This window comes from Schistocerca piceifrons, chromosome 4 (assembly GCF_021461385.2).
Source record: "Schistocerca piceifrons isolate TAMUIC-IGC-003096 chromosome 4, iqSchPice1.1, whole genome shotgun sequence".
NCBI lineage: Eukaryota > Metazoa > Arthropoda > Insecta > Orthoptera > Acrididae > Schistocerca > Schistocerca piceifrons.
The window spans coordinates 39,791,359-39,811,387 of NC_060141.1; the positions used below are offsets into that span (position 1 = coordinate 39,791,359).

The window sequence follows — 20,029 nt, forward strand, 5'->3', positions numbered from 1 at the left end:
ACCTCCTCTCCTGGCATCAGTATAAGAGTGGCAAGCAGAAATACCCATCAGGCTGTCTGCCGTAAAGGCTCACTGGGAGAGGTCTGTTCGAAATAGAGTAGTCGCTCTCATTGAAGAAGGAGGATGTGCCGTCAGAGAAGCTCGCAGACGGTATGACGTACCATATACCACTGCAACGAGGTGGTGGAGGATCTGCCTTGAAAGAGTCACCACCAACAGCGCTCCTGGCTCAGGGAGGAAGAGAGCGAGATCACAGCAGGAAGACAGGGACCAAGTGTCTAGGAGCAGAGAAAATCCCTTTCTGAACGCGAAGCCGTTGTGGCGGGAGACCAACTTCCCCTGCTCCAGTGACACAATTCGCCGAAGGCTGAGCGACGCTGGACTGCATGCACGACGATCCGCCGTGAAACAAGAGCTCAGCGAAGACAACGTTTTATACCAGCTAGCATTTTCAGAGCTCCATCTGAGGGCGTTGTAGGACAATGTCATTTTCATTGATGAGAAGGAATTTTCCACCAGTAACAATGGTCCACGAATCGTTTACAGGCCACAAGGGACTCGCTATCGACGCGAATATGTAACCACGACGAGAAGAAGTGGCTGGCTATCTGTTACCTGCTGGGGTTTGATTTCTGCAAGAGGGGCGGGAATTCTTCACAGGATAGAAAGAACTCTGGACAGTGTGCAGTATGCCCACATATTGGAAAATGTGATGTTTCTGTCAGTGCAAATGCTGTACGCAGAAGGGGACGTCGCATTGCAAGAGGACCATTCTCCCATTCACAAGTCTGCATTTGTTTAGGAGCGACTCTCCACGATTGGCGTCAACGTCATGGACTGGCCACCACGGGTGGCTGATATGAACCCCATGGAGAACATGTGGGCTGAGGTCGCCAGAACATTAACAGAGAACTGGCCACGAAACCAACCAACGACTGCGGACGCTCTTTGGGACTGCGTCCTGGAAGCCTGGGAGGACATTGCTTCTTCAGGCTGTTACGTCCGACGGCTTACACATTCTATGCCAAGACGCATGATGGAAGTACAAAATAAGGAAGGATTCTGGACAAAATATTAGAGTCCTTAAAATGTTTTGTTATGTATTCTTTTTCGTCATTTTTCCCTCATTGGGAGCTAGTGGAAGATCGCGTGGCAACAGAAAAGATACAATATGGGTCAGTTTTCCTTTGAGTTGCCTTTTTAATTCAAGTGGGTTTCTTTTGAATATACAGTTTGTTAAATATTCTATTTTGATTTCAATTATAATCTGTCTAGATACTTACAAACTAATCAGCGTAGATGGACTCTGTCACAGTAGTTTTTGTTATTTCAAATACATCTCTCTCTTCCCCTCCATCCATGAATACACCCTCCATCCTCCACACAATATGCAAACGATTTCATATTATGTTTACTCATTGTTAATATCTCCTCTATTCTCTCTCTCTCTCTCTCTCTCTCTCTCTCTCTCTCTCTCTCTCTCCCTCTCTCTCTCTGACACTATTGCCGCAAGTGCCCTTCTATTCCATTCCCCCAAAACTTCATAAACAAATCTAGCGGTTTCCATTGACACTACATTTTCGCTTTTAGTTGCTGCTGTCTTTACTCTCTATCATTCCTCTCAACACCCATGAAACCGTATTCTTTGATCTCCCCTTCCCTATAACCCATTCTTTGTTCTGAAAACAGTCCTTCCTTATCTCTCGGTCCTAAGATAAAATGAACTGTGGACACATCTAAGTAAGCAACACTTTGCAAGCATTGCACGCTTATATTTTGCACTTCTATCCATTCCCAGATCCTGCCCTCCTTCCTGTTCCCGTCCCTTGACATCTGCATCTACATCTAAATGAATACCATTCATAATTATGCGCTTGGCAGGGGGTTCTGTGGTCTGGTGGATTAATTTTGTATTGGTGTGTAAAACTTGTAGGTTCACATCTCACGTCAGGCGTAGATTTGTAACACACACAAGTAACTCTCCTTCACCCCTAGTAACTCCAAGTGCAGAACCCCAGTAAGCTCCGTAGTTCAATATCCACAGTAAAGATAACATCCCTTCGCTGCCGACTGTGGCAGAGTGGCATTTGTTTGAGCTGTGACAGATGGAGAAACCCTGGAAGGCAAAGACTCTGTCACCAGCAAGCCGTCGTAAACTAGAAAACGTATTTCATTTAATGAACCAATGGCCATGTAAGTTCACAAGGCTCTTGCTTTATTTGAAACTGAGACGTTGAAAATTGTGGTGCTGGACTGGGATTCGAATTTGATTTCACTGTGTTCCCCAAGATTGCAAATTCTTCTAGGCCTCCTCGAAAGGAACCTATCTGGTTTCGAATCCTGATCAGCACAAAATATTCATTATTTCATTTCAAGCCCTAGCATGTGCACTCCGAACTACTAGTAAAAAAATAGTTGCAATTTCAATGTCTCTTCATGCGTTGTCAGCTGTAACATGTTTGTTTCAACACACAGCCACATGATGAGCTTTTTATCACAACATTACAAGATCAAACGTTTCCTTACATCTTTTCAAATTCTAACACTCCTCTCCATCCTACTGAGGATTTGGGTTTGATGTTGTGTTTGTTGCAATCACCAATGACGATACGTTGTGGATTCAACTTCTAGCCAGCAGAGTATTTTCCATCACATCATTCAAAGTACAAACATGCCACTCCTAGCTATTATTGGAAAAGAATTTGATAGTTAAAGTGTCTTCTTGACCACGTGTGCGGGGTTTGAATTCCATTCAGCACAGAACTTTTTGTCGCCTGATGTCTAGCTAAACACGCGCACATCTCACTACTGGTGAACCAACAATAGCTATTTATCATCTGTTCGTGGCTAGAAAACGACGGCGCTAGATGCTGGGTTCGAATCCCAGTCAGGCAAAAACAATTCTATCATCATTAAACGTTCCAAAATCTCGCTATTGGTGAAAACATTTGATATTTAACTTCTGATTTTACATACTTCGTTAACAATCCGATTAGGTGCTGGGTTCGCATCCCTGTCACAAGCTTTACATGATGGCATTTCAACATTAAACATGAGCATCCCTTGTTCCTTGTGAATGACACCATATTATACGTCGTTGGGGGTAGTTCCCAGGAAGGTAACTGTTATGACAGGATTCCCAGTTCAGTACAAACATTTTCGTCATTTATTTTCAGGATCTGAATTGATAACTGATACTGGTGCAAAAGTCTATACTTCACGTCTCTTTATGTCTAGTGATCGGGTCTCAATAAGGCCCAAATAAAGCTTAGCTTAGTTAGCAATGGCTATAGATGCCTGGTTTGAATCCAGGTCCAGAACGACAATGTTGGTCACGCCATTTAAACTTCAAATTTGTGTACATGTAGCTGTTGATGTGTTATGAGAACAATGATATTACTGGTGATTCGCTGTTAATGTTGAGATTTCCGTAGAGTGGTTGTTGCCGTTAACAGGGTTTTTTTACTGGTTTGTCCAATATCGAATTTCCAGAGCCACTCGCCGTTGAGCGACTTTCACCACGTAGACGAAAAACCTTTTTGAGAGCGAAAAACTTTTTCCAATGGCCGTACAGCTTTGTAACTCCATATATTGTCTCAAGTATTTAATTTTGACTAAGGATTACTGTGCGATATATGTAAAATAATACATTTTCTCAGAACTTTTGGAATGTCACTTGTTGTAATTAAGGTTAGTTTATGAGTGGTATGGGGGTGTCTGATCGCTAAGAACGTGTTTTCTAACATGTTTTATATGACAATATTAGTTGACGTTTAGACTGACTGCCATAAAGACCTTTGGTCTCTAGTAGTCTCTTGCGGTACCCATTGTGTGTAGTCACACGACTGTACCCCACAGGGTTTTGGTGTTTAGAGGACCTGCAACACAGCTACGTTATGTTGGTTGTATTCGGCAGTGACCCACTTTTTTTTGCTGTCAAGTGTACATCTCTTTGTACTCGCTGCTGTTATGAGATCTGTCCTTACACATAAGAAGCATAATCCTGATGCTGTAGAGGTATGGTGTGAACCAATTATTTAGTCTCTGTGGTTTATGAGCTTGGTTATTATTCTAATCTGGGGCAACACTCATCAAATATTCTTGCAATTTCCTCTATAAATAATTTGCTTGTGTTATTCACACGCATGTCATTCCAGTTAACTGACTTTAATCTAGTTCTAAACTCTCCTATGTTGCATTCATTCATAGGTCTAACAGTTTTGTGTTGTTCATCTGGAATGCTGACTGGGACTGTAATCCATAGGCCATCATGGTCAGCTAGGCCTAACTTGACTACTCTAACTTCAATATTATTTTCATGGATATTACTTATTATATTGTCTAATCATGCATTATATCTAGTAAGCTTATCATTTAGACAATAACAATCAAAAGCTCTTAAGCTATCTAATAATTCCAATATTTATATGACTCTTTACCCTGATATCCATATTAATATCACCAAAAATTAAGATTCTTTGGTACTTATATTTAGGCTTAGTTAGTAAGACTAACAGTTTTTTTGTTTAAATTTACTATAAGATCATATCCACAGAGGATGGTGTGCGATATACAGATGCAATATCAATTGCAAGTTTACAACCAGGATGGTATGTTGCATGTATGTATGGCAATTTCTGATGGGTTGGAAACATGTGAAGTTTCACATGAACAACAAGGTGTACTCATCAGCTTTATCCACCCACATGGTTCTGCTTTTTCCTTCCACTGGCCAATTGCTTAAGACAGCTGCAGGAGTCATGAGCAACGTAGTTTATTGACTTTAAAAGCATCATCATTATCAGGAAGACAACACAGTTGTCCTCAATCTGTCCTTGACAAAACTGTAGACCTTTTTAACCAAAAATGGTACTGATGTTTTAGAATTTTTGTTTTCCACATTTGCTGTGCTATGCATTATACTAGTCTTTATAGCATACATTAAGTTAAATGTTTGAAACGGATTTAAGAAGAATAATTACCAGTAGCATTATGAAATTCAATGAGCAAAACATTTCACTTTTCAATCTTGTTGAAGTGCTGAAGCAATAAATTGCCCCCCCCCCCCCCCCCCACAAACACCCTACAGCTTGCACATAGAAAATTTTGGCAGATGCACATCTTTTCATCTAGGCATCAAATGTAAATTAAATTTCATCTCTATATAGACATCATATATGGGAATAACCACATGAAGTTTTGATGGATTGGTTTATAGGAAAAATAGCAGTTGTCAGTGAAACCTTGGCTCTCACAATTGCATGATGAATTTTTTAGCCACTTACAAGGCTTGTATCTATCTATCTATCTCTAATTTTTTGCCATGGTGCGATTCAGAATAAAAAGTTGTTTTCATATGTTTAAGCAAATGACCAAATGGTTGCTAGAACTTTTTGTAAAAGTCTAGCAAACTTAGCACATTTGCACCTTCACACCTGACACATAGATGAGTAGCCTCTTTTAAAAGCCCTTAAAAAGTCAACCACTAATGATAATGAACTGAAATTTGGTTTATAACGATCAAAGACCATATAGGATCTTCACACCAAATTTCATTACATTTGGAGATAGTCTAGTGGGAATCCCTGGTCCCCTTGACATGGAATGACCCATAGTGATTAAGCATTACGTATAACTGAAGGAGATATGCAAAATAAGTTGATTTAGTTATTTTATATGATTTCAAAGCTTGCAATGCCTCGAGACTATGCACTACACATATCACTGTTGTTCACAACTTTTCTGGAAAGCACTGAACACACATTTGTTTATTTCACAGAAATTCACGTGATAAATATTATCTACCATGTCATCTGCTGCTGCACAGCTCTTAGGGCCAATTATATTACTGTGCAAAACACAACAATTTGATTCAAACTAATATAATAACAAAAACAATCAACTGTTGACAAAATTATTTAATTGGAGAGAAAAAAGAATCTACTCACCAGGCAGCAGCAGGAAACACATAGGAGCCTATAAAAGACAGTTGTAACTGGCGAGCTTTTGAGCCAGTGGTTCCTTCTTCAGACATAAGGGTTGAAGGTGAACGAAGAGGGGTGAAGGATAAGGACTGGAGAGGTCTAGGAAGAGGGTTAGATTTCAGGACAGCCACCCAGAGCTGCCGGTCAGGGGAAACTTACCGTACAGGATGAGAAGCAATTTCTTGCCAATTACAACCATCTTTTACGTGTGTGTTCCACTGCCACTTGGTGAGTAGATTTTTTATCTATCCAATTAAATAATTGATTGAAACTACTAGCTAACTGACAACTGCCATGTGAAACTATAAGCATAGTGTTCTTCAGTTAAAGCTTGTTTAACACATCAATCAGAGAACAAATGTTGTTGTTCGCCAAATATCCAATAGTCAACACAGGCTGTTACCAAAATACAACACAACTGCCTGTTGCAGTTACCTGCCTCCCTCCCCCCAAACTCACTGCTCAAACTCTGAACTATGTTTTGTATGGCAACAGTACATAGTTTGCATGTGGCACAGGGCTCTGATCAGATGGATTCAGTTCCAATGTATAAAGTGTACACTAACAAGTGCAAGTAACTTTTATAAGATTATAGTTCGGCTTCTTGTATATACAATTATGAATAAATAAATATATATGGGGCAACAGTGGTGTACCTAGATGGAACACTGTAGAACTCCAATGCGAATTTCCATCAGACAGCTCTTCCCTACATCTATTGGTATAATTATTTGCCTTAGTAATTATGCAACTTTTAAATAACATGTACCTTATAGTATCCTTGATGAATTCTTATCACATTAAGCAAGGTTTTAAATCAAGTGCACTAAGCTGGCCTAGAACCTGTTTTAGTGAACAAGGTAAAACTTTGAAACACTTGTAACAAAAATTTTAATTAAAAAAAAAAAGCAATGCAATATTAAAGAGGTTAGTACACCTGACACCATGAATACTGCCTGTCAGGAACCCCTCTACACTTCCACATTTGTTATGGAATTCAGCCACATGAATACACGTTGTTCCTGTGTCTACTCACCTTCCACTAGTTTGTTCCCCAGTCTATTCCAACCTTTTGAACTCAAAAAAACATCCTTTGCCCACTTACCACCAATTAACTTGTGCTATGTCCTGCTTACCATGATTTTATTTTGTTCCTGCCTGACTACATGTCTTACTGATTCCCACTTCATTTTCATGGCAGTCACTATTACGGTTAATAATCATTTCTGTTACTTGATACATTACTTAGTTTTCCTCTCCCCAACACTGCTTCCCAAGGTGCATATCTTCACTGCTCACCTAGTAACCTCCAGTTTCTGAATAAATCAATTCCATAGTAAAAGTTCATATCTCACTGTCATAATTCAAAGCTGGCAACATAAAGACTGTAAATTTTCAATTTCACACATGCTGGAAGTTTCTCTATCTTTTTTTTTTTTAAAAAAAGGAAAAGAAAAAAAAGCCCTATCTATTTTATCAGAAACACTCCACACATTCCAACTTTTCTGTTTATTTCTCTTGCAGTCAATTCGGCTGTCATTCAATTGCACCTAAATAAAAAACCTCACCAAGCAGTTCTATCACCCAATTGTTAATTTATACAGTTTTGTGTAAAATATGTTGATTACATAACATATTTATCTTATTGTTTTTTATTTTCAGGCCTACTCATTTCGCATTTATTTTGCCTGGATCCTGTGACATCTTATGCAGATAAAGGACAAATATAAGTTACAAATTTCACGTGAAATTTTGTTGCTTACAAATAACTATACTCCCGCATACATTCTGAAAAACTCGACTGGCATACATTTATACCACACAAAGTGTTGATTGTCACAAGTATGCTGTCACAACTACATGCTGTTCCTCTTAATAACATTTTAGTTCTTCGATATGTTTTTTCACGCGTTTTCAACTGATGTGCAATTGGATTTGTAAACGCCAATATGTATTTTGCCCAGGAATTTTATTTAACTATGTTGATCCTAAGTAGAAAATACACTGATTCTTACAATCAAATTCCAATAATATGAATCTTCCACGTTCGCAATTTTGTTCAATTATACGCAATTTCTCTTTCTCAATGCCTCCGGGTGACAACATAAAGTCACCGTGGGTGTAGTCAGCATGAGATTACAACTAACTGTAAATGTAAACATCGATGTAATACTCAAAAATGGTCACAAAAAATATCAAAGCCTACAATAAAAATATTAAAATTAAAAACAAGGGTTACAGTAACAGCGTTTTATTAAAAAAATAGCACTTGACTAGCAGCAGATCTATGGTTCTGTTCATTCTCTTCATATATATACGTAATGTAACCCCCCACCCCCCCTTGCCCTACCTTTTCTTCAGTATACTTCACATAAACAAAATTTCGATAAATCACTAGAACCCCGAGGGGATTCTTACCTATCAAACTGCATCACGGTCGAAACGTACAGTTACCGAAATTACATGCAATACACAGGAACACAGCCCACAATTATGTTTCACATCATGTATGGTATCCATCCCGATGTGCTAACATGTCACTTGTCAAACACACAAAAAAAAACGACGATATTTGTACTCATGGAGACGAGTAGTCATATACACAGTATTTCTGCATGACAGATAACAACTTTTGCACAAGGAGACTTGGATTCGTTTCCTATACCAAACACAAAATTTGTCAAAACGCTTACTCACCTACAAAACCCCACACCTCGACACCATTTCTCGCAAGGCACTGCTGATTCGATAATCACAATACGCACATATACACGCACACACACTATCGATACGTAGCTCAATGTTTATCAACGATCTAACTACGTCACAACATCAGTTTTAACGAAAGTATGGTGCAAAAACGTGTGTTCGTTACTGTTGGCACTACAAAATTCGATCATCTAGTAAAAGTAGTTTGCTCCGAAGAAGTGTTACGTGTGAGTGGTGGCCTAATTAGAAGTGTAGTTGAAGGAGAAAGTTGGTTCTGCTATAGTTTAATATTTCCAGTTCCAAAATTCTGTACTGGGTCGAAATTTACGTGTACTGAGTAACATGCCGTATTATATTGTGTTACACTCCTCCTTTCAACTATTTGATTGATAATGTGGGTTCTTGACCGGAGAGAGCTCGGCAAAATATGAGAATTTACAACTAATCCAATAAATATTTGTCTGTGAACAAAAAAGTTAATGATTGTATATATCACACTGGAAACACTTCCAGGATACATTGATGGATATCTAGTTCCCAGAACATAACAACATAGCGGCAAGTTTGTGGTTCTGCAGCTTGTTAGTAGGCAAAGTATCTTAAACTTATTTAAGTAGCCAAATTTTGTCATGGTGATAGGCTATAGTTTGCTGTGCTAAAGCGTCAGAGAAATGTGAATTCGCCGCATAAACATGATACCGTTCACGTTTCTCAGCACTTCGTGACGCTCTCGGGCGGTTCAAACAAACCTGAAGCTGTTCATGTTGCCCATCAGTGTATACGTTCAAAACACTTTAAGTTCTGTTTGGTATGGATCCGACACTACTGCAGTATTGTAGAACGGTCGCACAAGTGTTTTGTAAACAACGTCGTATGTAAATCAGTGGCTTTCCCCTGGCATCCTACCATTGAAAAAAGTGTTGCAACTGCTTTGCCCATGACAGGTTATGTGAGCACTCCAATTACACCTGACTGATACTGTAGCACACCATACTACATACTTGTGTTTCGAGACTCAGTAAAGTTTTTGAACAATTAAAGCAAGTTGCCAAGCTTTGCACTAGTCTGAAAGTGTAAAAGATCAGACTTGATATTTGTGCAGCTTTTTTGACATTAGTTGATTATACAGAGCTGCATTAGCTACACAACACTACTATTAATATTGTGTTTTCTTGTCGTGGAGTTCTATAGTTGTTGCTGCATCTGTGTCACTAAGCACCTCAATCTTGCCATTCTTCTTCATCCTCTTCTATTCCCCTTTTTCCTAGCACATCTTGGATACCCTTTAGCCACCCTTCTTGTGGTCTCCTCCTCCTCCTCCTTCCAGGAGGATGCCATGAAAGTGCTCTCTTTGGACATCTGCCTCTTCCATGCATATAACGTACTGTAACCATCCTGTCTTCTATTCTGTAGCCTAAAAGGTCTTCATCCTTCCTCTTATTTCCTCATTTCTTATGCATTCAAATCAGGCAATTCTACGTGCTCTTCTCAAGTAGTCTGTTTCTGAAGATCTAAAGTCTCTTTTTTTATTTTATTCTGTGAGTTCACAATATGAACTACCTTAACTTGTCGTTGCTTCCACAGTACATTTTTATAATACCATTTTAACCTTTAAACTCACGTTTGAGGACCAAAGAAGACGATTTAATTTTTAGATAGCAAAGAAGACGATTTAATTTTTAGACAGCTGCCCTTTCCTGCCTGATCGGTTGTTGAATGTGTGTGTCACATCTTCCATCATGTAATAGGATGCTACTAAACTCTTTGTAAGTTTTAACTTAAGGTCTGCCCATGTCCAAGTTACTTCCCTCTGCAACACATATATTCTACCCCACTTTTTGTATTCGTGTTACAACTTCCTAAGCATGTAACATATATCATCTTTATCATTTACTACTGCATCCTGATGAACAGCATAGAATAGTGTGTACATACACTAGTTCCCTACTTTAATCCTCCTTGGCATGCACTTTCTACCCCAGAGATCCTGTGCATTGTGCACATACATACAGCTTGTTTCAGACGTTTAGTTATTCTGGAGGTCTCTCTAGAAATTTCTTTCCTCACTCTAATGGCAAATTCTGCTGACTTGTGGGGATTTATGATACTTCTTACATATATTTTTGGCTGTTCCTGTGACCACAACTACTCAAACAATATCTTTAACGACACTGTGTCATATGGAAAACAAATGACTTCTCGGATTCCTTTCCAATCTCTTCTCCATGATCTGTCATAAGATAAAGATGTTATCTACACAGGACCTGTCTGTTCTTCCAATTCAGTTGTAATCTTCTCCATTCTTGGTTAAAAAATCCCCCCATAAAGCCTGGTTTACTGTATGGTTAAATGATGATGGCATCACCTTGGATAAAATATTACGGAGGTAAAATAGTCCCCCATTCAGACCTCCGGGCGGGGACTACTCAAGAGGTCGTCGTTATCAAGAGAAAGAAAACTGGCGTTCTACAGATTAGAGCGTGGAATGTCAGATCCCTTAATCGGGCAGGTAGGTTAGAAAATTTAAAAAGGGAAATGGATAGGTTAAAGTTAGATATAGTGGGAATTAGCGAAGTTCGGTGGCAGGAGGAACAAGACTTCTGGTCAGGTGAAAACGGGGTTATAAATACAAAATCAAATAGGGTTAATGCAGGAGTAGGTTTAATAATGAATAAAAAAAAATAGGAGTGCGGATAAGCTACTACAAACAGCATAGTGAACGCCTTATTGTGGCCAAGATAGACACGAAGCCCACGCCTACTAAAGTAGTACAAGTTTATATGCCAACTAGCTCTGCAGATGACGAAGAAATTGAAGAAATGTATGATGAGATAAAAGAAATTATTTAAATAGTGAAGGGAGATGAAAATTTAATAGTCATGGGTGACTGGAATTCGACAGTAGGAAAAGGAAGATGAGGAAACGTAATAGGTGACTATGGACTGTGGGTAAGAAATGAAAGGGGAAGCCGCCTGGTAGAATTTTGCACAGAGCATAACTTAGTCATGGCTAACACTTGGTTCAAGAATCATAAAAGAAGGTTGTATACATGGAAGAAACCTGGAGATACTGACAGGTTTCAGATAGATTATATAATGGTAATACAGAGATTTAGGAATCAGGTTTTAAACTGTAAGACATTTCCAGGGGCAGATGTGGACACTGACCACAATCTATTGGTTATGAACTGTAGATTAAAACTGAAGAAACTGCAAAAAGGTGGGAATCTAAGGAGATGGGACCTGGATAAACTGACTAAACCAGAGGTTGCACAGAGTTTCAGGAAGAGCATAAGGGAACAGTTGACAAGAACGGGGGAAAGAAATACAGTAGAAGAAGAATGGGTAGCTTTGAGGGATGAAATAGTGAAGGCAGCAGAGGATCAAGTTGGTAAAAAGATGAGGGCTAGTAGAAATCCTTGGGTGACAGAAGAAATATTGAATTTAATTGACGAAAGGAGAAAATATAAAAATGCAGTAAATGAAGCAGGCAAAAAGAAATACAAACGTCTCAAAAATGAGATCGACAGGAAGTGCAAAATGGCTAAGCAGGCATGGCTAGAGGACAAATGTAAGGATGTAGAGGCTTATCTCACTAGAGGTCAGATAGATACTGCCTACAGGAAAATTAAAGAGACCTTTCGAGAAAAAAGAACCACTTGTATGAATATCAAGAGCTCAGATGGAAACCCAGTTCTAAGCAAAGAAGGGAAAGCAGAAAGGTGGAAAGAGTATATAGAGGGTCTATACAAGGGCGATGTACTTGAGGACAATATTATGGAAATGGAAGAGGATGTAGATGAAGATGAAATGGGAGATATGATACTGCGTGAAGAGTTTGACAGAGCACTGAAAGACCTGAGTCGAAACAAGGTGCCGGGAGTAGACAGCATTCCATTAGAACTACTGACGGCCTTGGGAGACCCAGTCCTGACAAAACTCTTCCATCTGGTGAGCAAGATGTATGAGACAGGCGAAATACCCTCAGGCTTCAAGAAGAATATAATAATTCCAATCCCAAAGAAAGCAGGTGCTGACAGATGTGAAAATTACCGAACAATCAGTTTAATAAGTCACGGGTCCAAAATACTAACGCGAATTCTTTACAGACGAATGGAAAAACTGGTAGAAGCCGACCTCGGGGAAGATCAGTTTGGATTCCGTAGAAATATTGGAACAATTGAGGCAATACTGACCCTACGACTTATCTTTGAAGAAAGATTAAGGAAAGGAAAACCTACGTTTCTAGCATTTGTAGACTTAGAGAAAGCTTTTGACAATGTCGACTGGAATACTCTCTCAAATTCTGAAGGTGGCAGGGGTAAAATACAGGGAGCGAATGGCTATTTGCAATTTGTACAGAAACCAGATGGCAGTTAAAAGGAGTCGAGGGGCATGAAAGGGAAGCAGTGGTTGGGAAGGGAGTGAGACAGGGTTGTAGTCTCTCCCCGATGTTGTTCAGTCTGTATATTGAGCAAGCAGTAAAAGAAACAAAAGAAAAATTCGGAGTAGGTATTAAAATCCATGCAGAAAAAATAAAAACTTTAAGGTTCGCCGATGACATTTTAATTCTGTCAGAGACAGCAAAGGACTTGGAAGAGCAGTTGAACGGAATGGACAGTGTCTTGATGGGAGGATATAAGATGAACATCAACAAAAGCAAAACGAGGATAATAGAATGTAGTCGAATTAAGTCGGGTGATGTTGAGGGTGTTAGATTAGGAAATGAGATGCTTTAAGTAGTAAAGGAGTTTTGCTATTTGGGGAGCAAACTAACTGATGATAGTTGAAGTATAGAGGATATAAAATGTAGACTGGCAATGGCAAGCAAATCGTTTCTGAAGAAGAGGAATTTGTTAACGTCGAGTATAGATTTAAGTGTCAGGAAGTCATTTCTGAAAGTATTTGTATGGAGTGTAGCCATGTATGGAAGTGAAACATGGATGATAAATAGTTTGGACAAGAAGAGACTAGAAGCTTTTGAAATGTGGTGCTACAGAAGAATGCTGAAGATTAGATGGGTAGATCACATAACTAATGGGGAGGTACTGAATAGAGTTGGGGAGAAGAGGAGTTTGTGGCACAACTTGACGAGAAGAATGGGTAGGTTGGTAGGACATCATGTTCTGAGGCATCAAGGGATCACCAATTTAGTATTGGAGGGCAGCGTGGAGGGTAAAAATCGTAGAGGGAGACCAAGAGATGAATACACTAAGCAGGTTCAGAAGGATGCAGGCTGCAGTACGTACTGGGAGATGAAGCAGCTTGCACAGGGTAAAGTAGTGGAGAGCTGCATCAAACCAGTCTCAGGACTGAAAACCACAACAACAACAACAAAGCCTGCTAATTCATCTTGTTACGCTGCTACAGTGATAATATCCAAGCTTGTTTTCTTCCTTTTCTACATCTCTTAGAGTTCAGACATGGTAAGTACCATTCTGCTGAAATTTCCTCCCCATACTGCATGAATTCTATTAAACACACTGCTTAGATATTTATACAGACTACTTGGGCCATACCTCTCTAACACAATTTGCACATTTCCATGTACTGGTTCTCTCTCATGTGCCATTTTATTTTCTTCTACTGTGTCCTTCTGTTGGCAGGGCTTTAAAATATTTCTCCCACTCTAACAGACTACCAATTGTCAGGTTTGGTCCATCTTTTACTTCTTTTGTCAGTCCTATAACTATTTTTCATTCTGCTGCCACTTTGTGCATCCGTGGCATCAGTTGCCAATGGTTCAGTGTACATTCTTAATACAACCTTTACATTTGCATCAGTATGGACTAGTCGATAATTTTTTACCCCCTGAACCTGCACAGTTGTCAGCAGTTCCCACATGGAATTTGAAGCCCAGGCCGTGACAGGAGTTGTTGTTGTTGTTTTTTGGGGAAGGAGACCAGACAGCGAGGTCATACGTCTCATCGGTTTAGGGAAGGACGGGGAAGGAAGTCGGCTGCGCCCTTTCAAAGGAACCGTCCCGGCATTTGCCTGGAACGATTTTGGGAAATCACGGAAAACCTAAATCAGGATGGCCGAATGCGGGATTGAACCGTCATCCTCCCGAATGCGAGTCCAGTGTCTAACCACTGCGCCACCTCGCTCGGTCCGTGACAAGAGCTTGAAATTTTAGTAACCATTGGGTTATGACAGCATGAACAATTGTCTAAACGTTTTGATCTGGTACAGCCACAGTGGTCAAACAGGTCAGGTTTGATTCCTTTCTAGGCAATGGTATGACCCTAATAGCCTACTGCCTGGAGAGCAAACTCTAGGTGAGGCAACAGCTCTGTCCAGCACTTTCTGCAATCTTACATCTAAATCTGTACTCTGCAAACCACCTTGTGGTATGTGGCAGACGGCACATTGTTTACCACTGTCACTTGCCTCCTTTTCGTGAGAGATACATAGGAGGAAGCACTATATTGATTGACTTTTCTAAGAATGTCTGCTTTTGAAAACCATGGCGTGATGCATGGCGCTTCTCGTGTAACGTCTGTCTATGGAGTTGGGTCACCATCTCAGGGACACTTCCATGCTTACTAAAACGACCTGTAATAAAACACACTGTTCTTCTGCGAATTTTCTCTGTTCACTCTATCAATCATATCTGGTGAAGGTCTCAGACTGATGAGCAACATTAAAGCATTGCTCAAACTAGCACTTCATGGGTACACCAAACTTTATGAGGATTCTTCCAACGGATCTGTCTGGCATCTGCCTTTCCTGTTATTATATTATGAAAAGGAAAGTTGCTACTCACCCTATAGCGGAGATGCTGAGTCACAGATATACACAATAAAAAGACTGCAACAAATACAGTTTTCAGCCAGTAAGGCCTTCGTCAAAATTAGAGATGACAGACACATGCATACACACTCATGCAAACACAATTCTCACACACGCATGACTGCAGTCTCGGGCAACTGAGACCTCAGTTTTGTATTTGTCACAGTCTTTTTATTGTGCCTATCTGTGACTCAGCATCTCTGCTATATGGTGAATAGCAACTTTCCTTTTAATAATGTTGTTACATTCCAGCATGGATTTTTCATTGTTTTATTTTTACCTGTTATTAGTTTTATGTGGCTGTTCCACTTTAACTTGCTGTGTATATGTACCCCTGGATATTTAATGGACATGACTGCTTCCAGCAATTGTTCAGAAATTGTGCAATCATACAATAATGGAGCTTTCTGCCTTTTTAGTGCAAAATGTTGCATATGTTTCTATTGAGGGTCAATTGCCAGTCCCTGCACCAAGTATTCCGACACAATTTTCTTCTGTTGCTAGTTCGTTGTAGGCTATATGACAGCATCATCTGCAAAAACTTTTCAACCTAATCACACAAATGGTCTGATATTCTGTACACTCTTATTTTGTTTACTAGCCAACTGTATGGGACTGTACTGAATGCCATCTGGAAGCTGAGGAACACAGTATCAACATAGGCTTTTGCATCTACTGCCTTGTGCAGCGTGGGGACAGACAGAGTGAGGTGGGTTTCACACAACTGTTCGCAAAATCCACATTGATTCCTACAGAGCAGATTTTCACTCTGTGTTGTTGTTGTGGTCTTCAGTCCTGAGACTGGTTTGATGCAGCTCTCCATGCTACTTTATCCTGTGCAAGCTTCTTCATCTCCCAGTACGTACTGCAACCTGCATCGTTCTGAACCTGCTTAGTGTATTCATCCCTTGGTCTCCCTCTACGATGTTTACCCTCCACTCTGCCCTCCAATACTAAATTGGTGATAACTTGATGCCTCAAAGCATGTCCTGCCAACCGATCTCTTCTTCTAGTCAAGTTGTGCCACAAACTCCTCTTCTCCCCAATTCTATTCAATACCTCCTTATTAGTTATGTGATCTACCCATCTAATCTTCAGCATTCTTCTGTAGCACCACATTTCGAAAGCTTCTATTCTCTTCTTGTCCAAACTATTTATCGTCCATGTTTCACTTCCATAAATGGCTACACTCCATACAGATACTTTCAGAAACAACTTCTTGACACTTAAATCAATACTCCATGTTAACAAATTTCTCTTCTTCAGAAACACTTTCCTTGCCATTGCCTGTCTACATTTTATATCCTCTCTACTTCGAGCATCATCAGTTATTTTGCTCCCCAAATAGCAAAATTCCTTAACTACTTTGAGTGTCTCATTTCCTAATCTAATTCCCTCAGCATCACCCGACTTACTACATTCCATTATCCTTGTTTTGCTTTTGTTGATGTTCATCTTATATCCTCCTTTCAAGACACTGTCCATTCCGTTCAACTGCTCTTCCAAGTCCTTTGCTGTCTCTGACAGAATTAAAATGTCATCGGCGAACCTTAAAGTTTTTATTTTTTCTGCATGGATTTTAATACCTACTCCGAATTTTTCTTTTGTTTCTTTTACTGCTTGCTCAATATACAGACTGAACAACATCGGGGAGAGACTACAACCCTGTCTCACTCCCTTCCCAACCACTGCTTCCCTTTCATGTCCCTCGACTCTTATAAGAGCCATTTGCTTTCTGTACAAATTGTAAATAGCTTTTCACTCCCTGTATTTTACACCTGCCACCTTCAGAATTTGAAAGAGAGTATTCCAGTCAACATTGTCAAAAGCTTTCTCTAAGTCTACAAATGCTAGAAGCGTAGGTTTGCCTTTTCTCAATCTAGCTTCTAAAATACAACGTAGGGTCAGTATTGCCTCACATGTTCCGATATTTCTACGGAATCCAAACTGATCTTCCCCGAGGTCGGCTTCTACCAGATTTTCCATTCGTCTGTAAAGAATTCGCATTAGTATTTTGCAGCCGTGACTTATTAAACTGATAGTTCGGTAATTTTCACATCTGTCAACGCCTGCTTTCTTTGGGATTGGAATTATTATATTCTTCTTGAAGTCTGAGGGTATTTCGCCTGTCTCATACATTTTGCTCACCATATGGTAGAGTTTTGTCAGAACTGGCTGTACCAGGGCTGTCAGTAGCTCTAATGGAATGTTGTCTACTCCCGGGGCCTCGTTTCGACTTAGGTATTTCAGTGCTCTATCAAACTCTTCACGCAGTATGATATCTCCCATTTCGTCTTCATCTACATCCTCTTCCATTTCTATAACGTTGCCCTCAAGTACATCGCCCCTGTATAGACCCTCTATATACTCCTTCCACCTTTCTGCTTTCCCTTCTTTGCTTAGAACTGGATTTCCATCTGAGCTCTTGATGTTCATACAAGTGGTTCTCTTATCTCCAAAGGTCTCTTTAATTTTCCTGTATGCAGTATCTATCTTACCCCTAGTGAGATAAGCCTCAACATCCTTGCATTTGTCCTCTAACTATGCCTGCTTAGCCATTTTGCACTTCTTGTCAATCTCATTTTTGAGACGTTTGTATTTCTTTTTGCCTGCTTCATTTACTGCATTTTTATATTTTCTCCTTTCGTCAATTAAATTCAATATTTCTTCTGTCATCCAAGGATTTCTACTAGCCCTCGTCTTTTTACCTACTTGATTCTCTGCTGCCTTCACTGCTTCATCCCTCAAAGCTACCCATTCTTCTCCTACTGTATTTCTTTCCCCCATTCCTGTCAATTTTTCCCTTATGCTCTCCATGAAGCTCTGTACAACCTCTGGTTTAGTCAGTTTATCCAGGTCCCATCTCCTTAGATTCCCACCTTTTTGCAGTTTCTTCAGTTTTAATCTACAGTTCATAACCAATAGATTGTGGTCAGAGTCCACATCTGCCCCTGGAAATGTCTTACAGTTTAACACCTGGTTCCTAAATCTCTGTCTTACCATTATATGATCTATCTGAAACCTGTCAGTATCTCCAGGCTTCTTCCATGTATACAACCTTGTTCATTCTGTAGATGTGTCTTAATAGCATGAAACATATTCTAAAATTCTGCAACAGAGCGGTCAGTGATAGGCCTATAGTATTGTGCATCTGTTCAATGATTCTTCTTGAAAATGGGAATTATCTGTGGTTTTCTCCAACTATTAGGAATGCTTCATTGCTCAAGAGACCTGTACACTGTTGCTAGAAAAGGAGCGACTTCTTTTGCCTACTCTGTGTAGAATCGTATTGGTAGCTTGTGAGGTCCAGCATTCTTTCCTCTGCTGTACAATTTCAGTTTCTTTTATATCCCACAGAAATTTATTCTGATATGTCATTGCAATTTTTATGTGACTATTTCAAGGAAGAACTGCAAGACCAGTACTGTATTCCTCGGTGAAAAAATTTTCGAAAAAGGAAGTTGGTATTTTGGCCTTGTTTCGCTCACCCTCCGTTTCAGTGCCACTACGGTCACAGGGTGTCTGGACCCATGGCTTTGATTTGTTTATTGATTTAGCGTAAGACAAACACTTCATAGCATTTTTTGTCAATATTTTACTTTCGAATTCTTGGAATGCTTCACCTGTAGGTCTCCTTGTGCTAATATTGGCCTCATGGAGTTTTTATTTGTCTGTGAGGCTTTGATTTCATTTAAAAATCAGCAGTGAAGCTGTCTTTGCTTCTGGGGCAGATTTCTAACATACTGGTTCATCCACAGGAGGTCCTTCCCCTCCCTTACAACTTTGCTCTGCAGATACCTGTCTAAGGCATATTGTACAATACTTTTGGACATTGTCCATTTATACTCGGCATTTTCCGTCTCAGAGAAGAATGTTTCGTGTTGACTTCTCAGGTAATCTGAAGTCCTTTTCTGGTGGCACTTACTTAGCAATGATGTCTTTCTACCTTCCTTGACATTCCTATTTACAGTTGTTTTCAGTGATTGTATAATGGCCTTATGATCACTGGTTCCCTGTTCTTTGCTAACTGGGTTGAACACCGTGCTCATTAGTATTGAAGGCCATATGGTGATATTGATATTGCTCTATAGCAGGGCTTCCCAACCTTTTCAGCTGGCGTACCCCTTCTTCAGTCGAAAATCCATGGCGGACCCCTAGTCAGTCAAGAGCACAGTAACTTTAAATTTCAGAGCGAAACCCATGGGAACTGAAAGCTTCATAATGCAAGTGCCATGTTCCCGATGACTCCCCCTCCCCTGAAGTATCAATAGTCTTTGGTTTAGCGATGAATGAAAACAACTTGAAATTAACGATGCAATTAGAATTCCCGCTGTATCCAGACACTTGCTAGTGGATTTACTCCCTTTGTTCAACACACTATAGCCTGATTAAAATTACTTGGTAATTGAAATTTCACACGATGGAGCTGTCTTCCTCCAAGAGCAATCAACGTCGCGTCCAAACTGTTCGCTGTTGACAAGCTGCCGCTTATGGTCTGTTCACTTCCACTGTTTGGCTACTGTTGTGTAAGGAGCATGCATATTT

General features: G+C 39.9%; 2 protein-coding genes across 3 annotated transcripts in view; one reads left to right on the forward strand and one right to left on the reverse strand.

Annotated features, from left to right (window-relative positions):
• The window catches only part of LOC124795578, a 308,534-nt gene extending 299,915 nt beyond the window's left edge, over positions 1-8,619 (reverse strand). Inside the window, exon 1 of the mRNA XM_047259649.1 lies at positions 8,403-8,619. The gene's annotated coding sequence lies outside the window, so the exon portion shown is untranslated. The remainder of the gene's footprint in view (positions 1-8,402) is intronic.
• A 172-nt stretch (positions 8,620-8,791) lies between these two features.
• Positions 8,792-20,029, forward strand: part of LOC124796259 (UDP-N-acetylglucosamine transferase subunit ALG13 homolog) — a 34,907-nt gene continuing 23,669 nt past the window's right edge. Inside the window, exon 1 of one of the 2 annotated variants that reach the window (XM_047260364.1) lies at positions 8,792-8,920. In XM_047260364.1, coding sequence (XP_047116320.1) covers positions 8,834-8,920 — 87 coding nt within the window. In that variant the 5' untranslated portion in view covers positions 8,792-8,833. Of the gene's footprint in view, positions 8,921-13,932; positions 14,119-20,029 lie in introns of those variants that run through there. The other variant, XM_047260367.1, reaches the window with a different exon arrangement.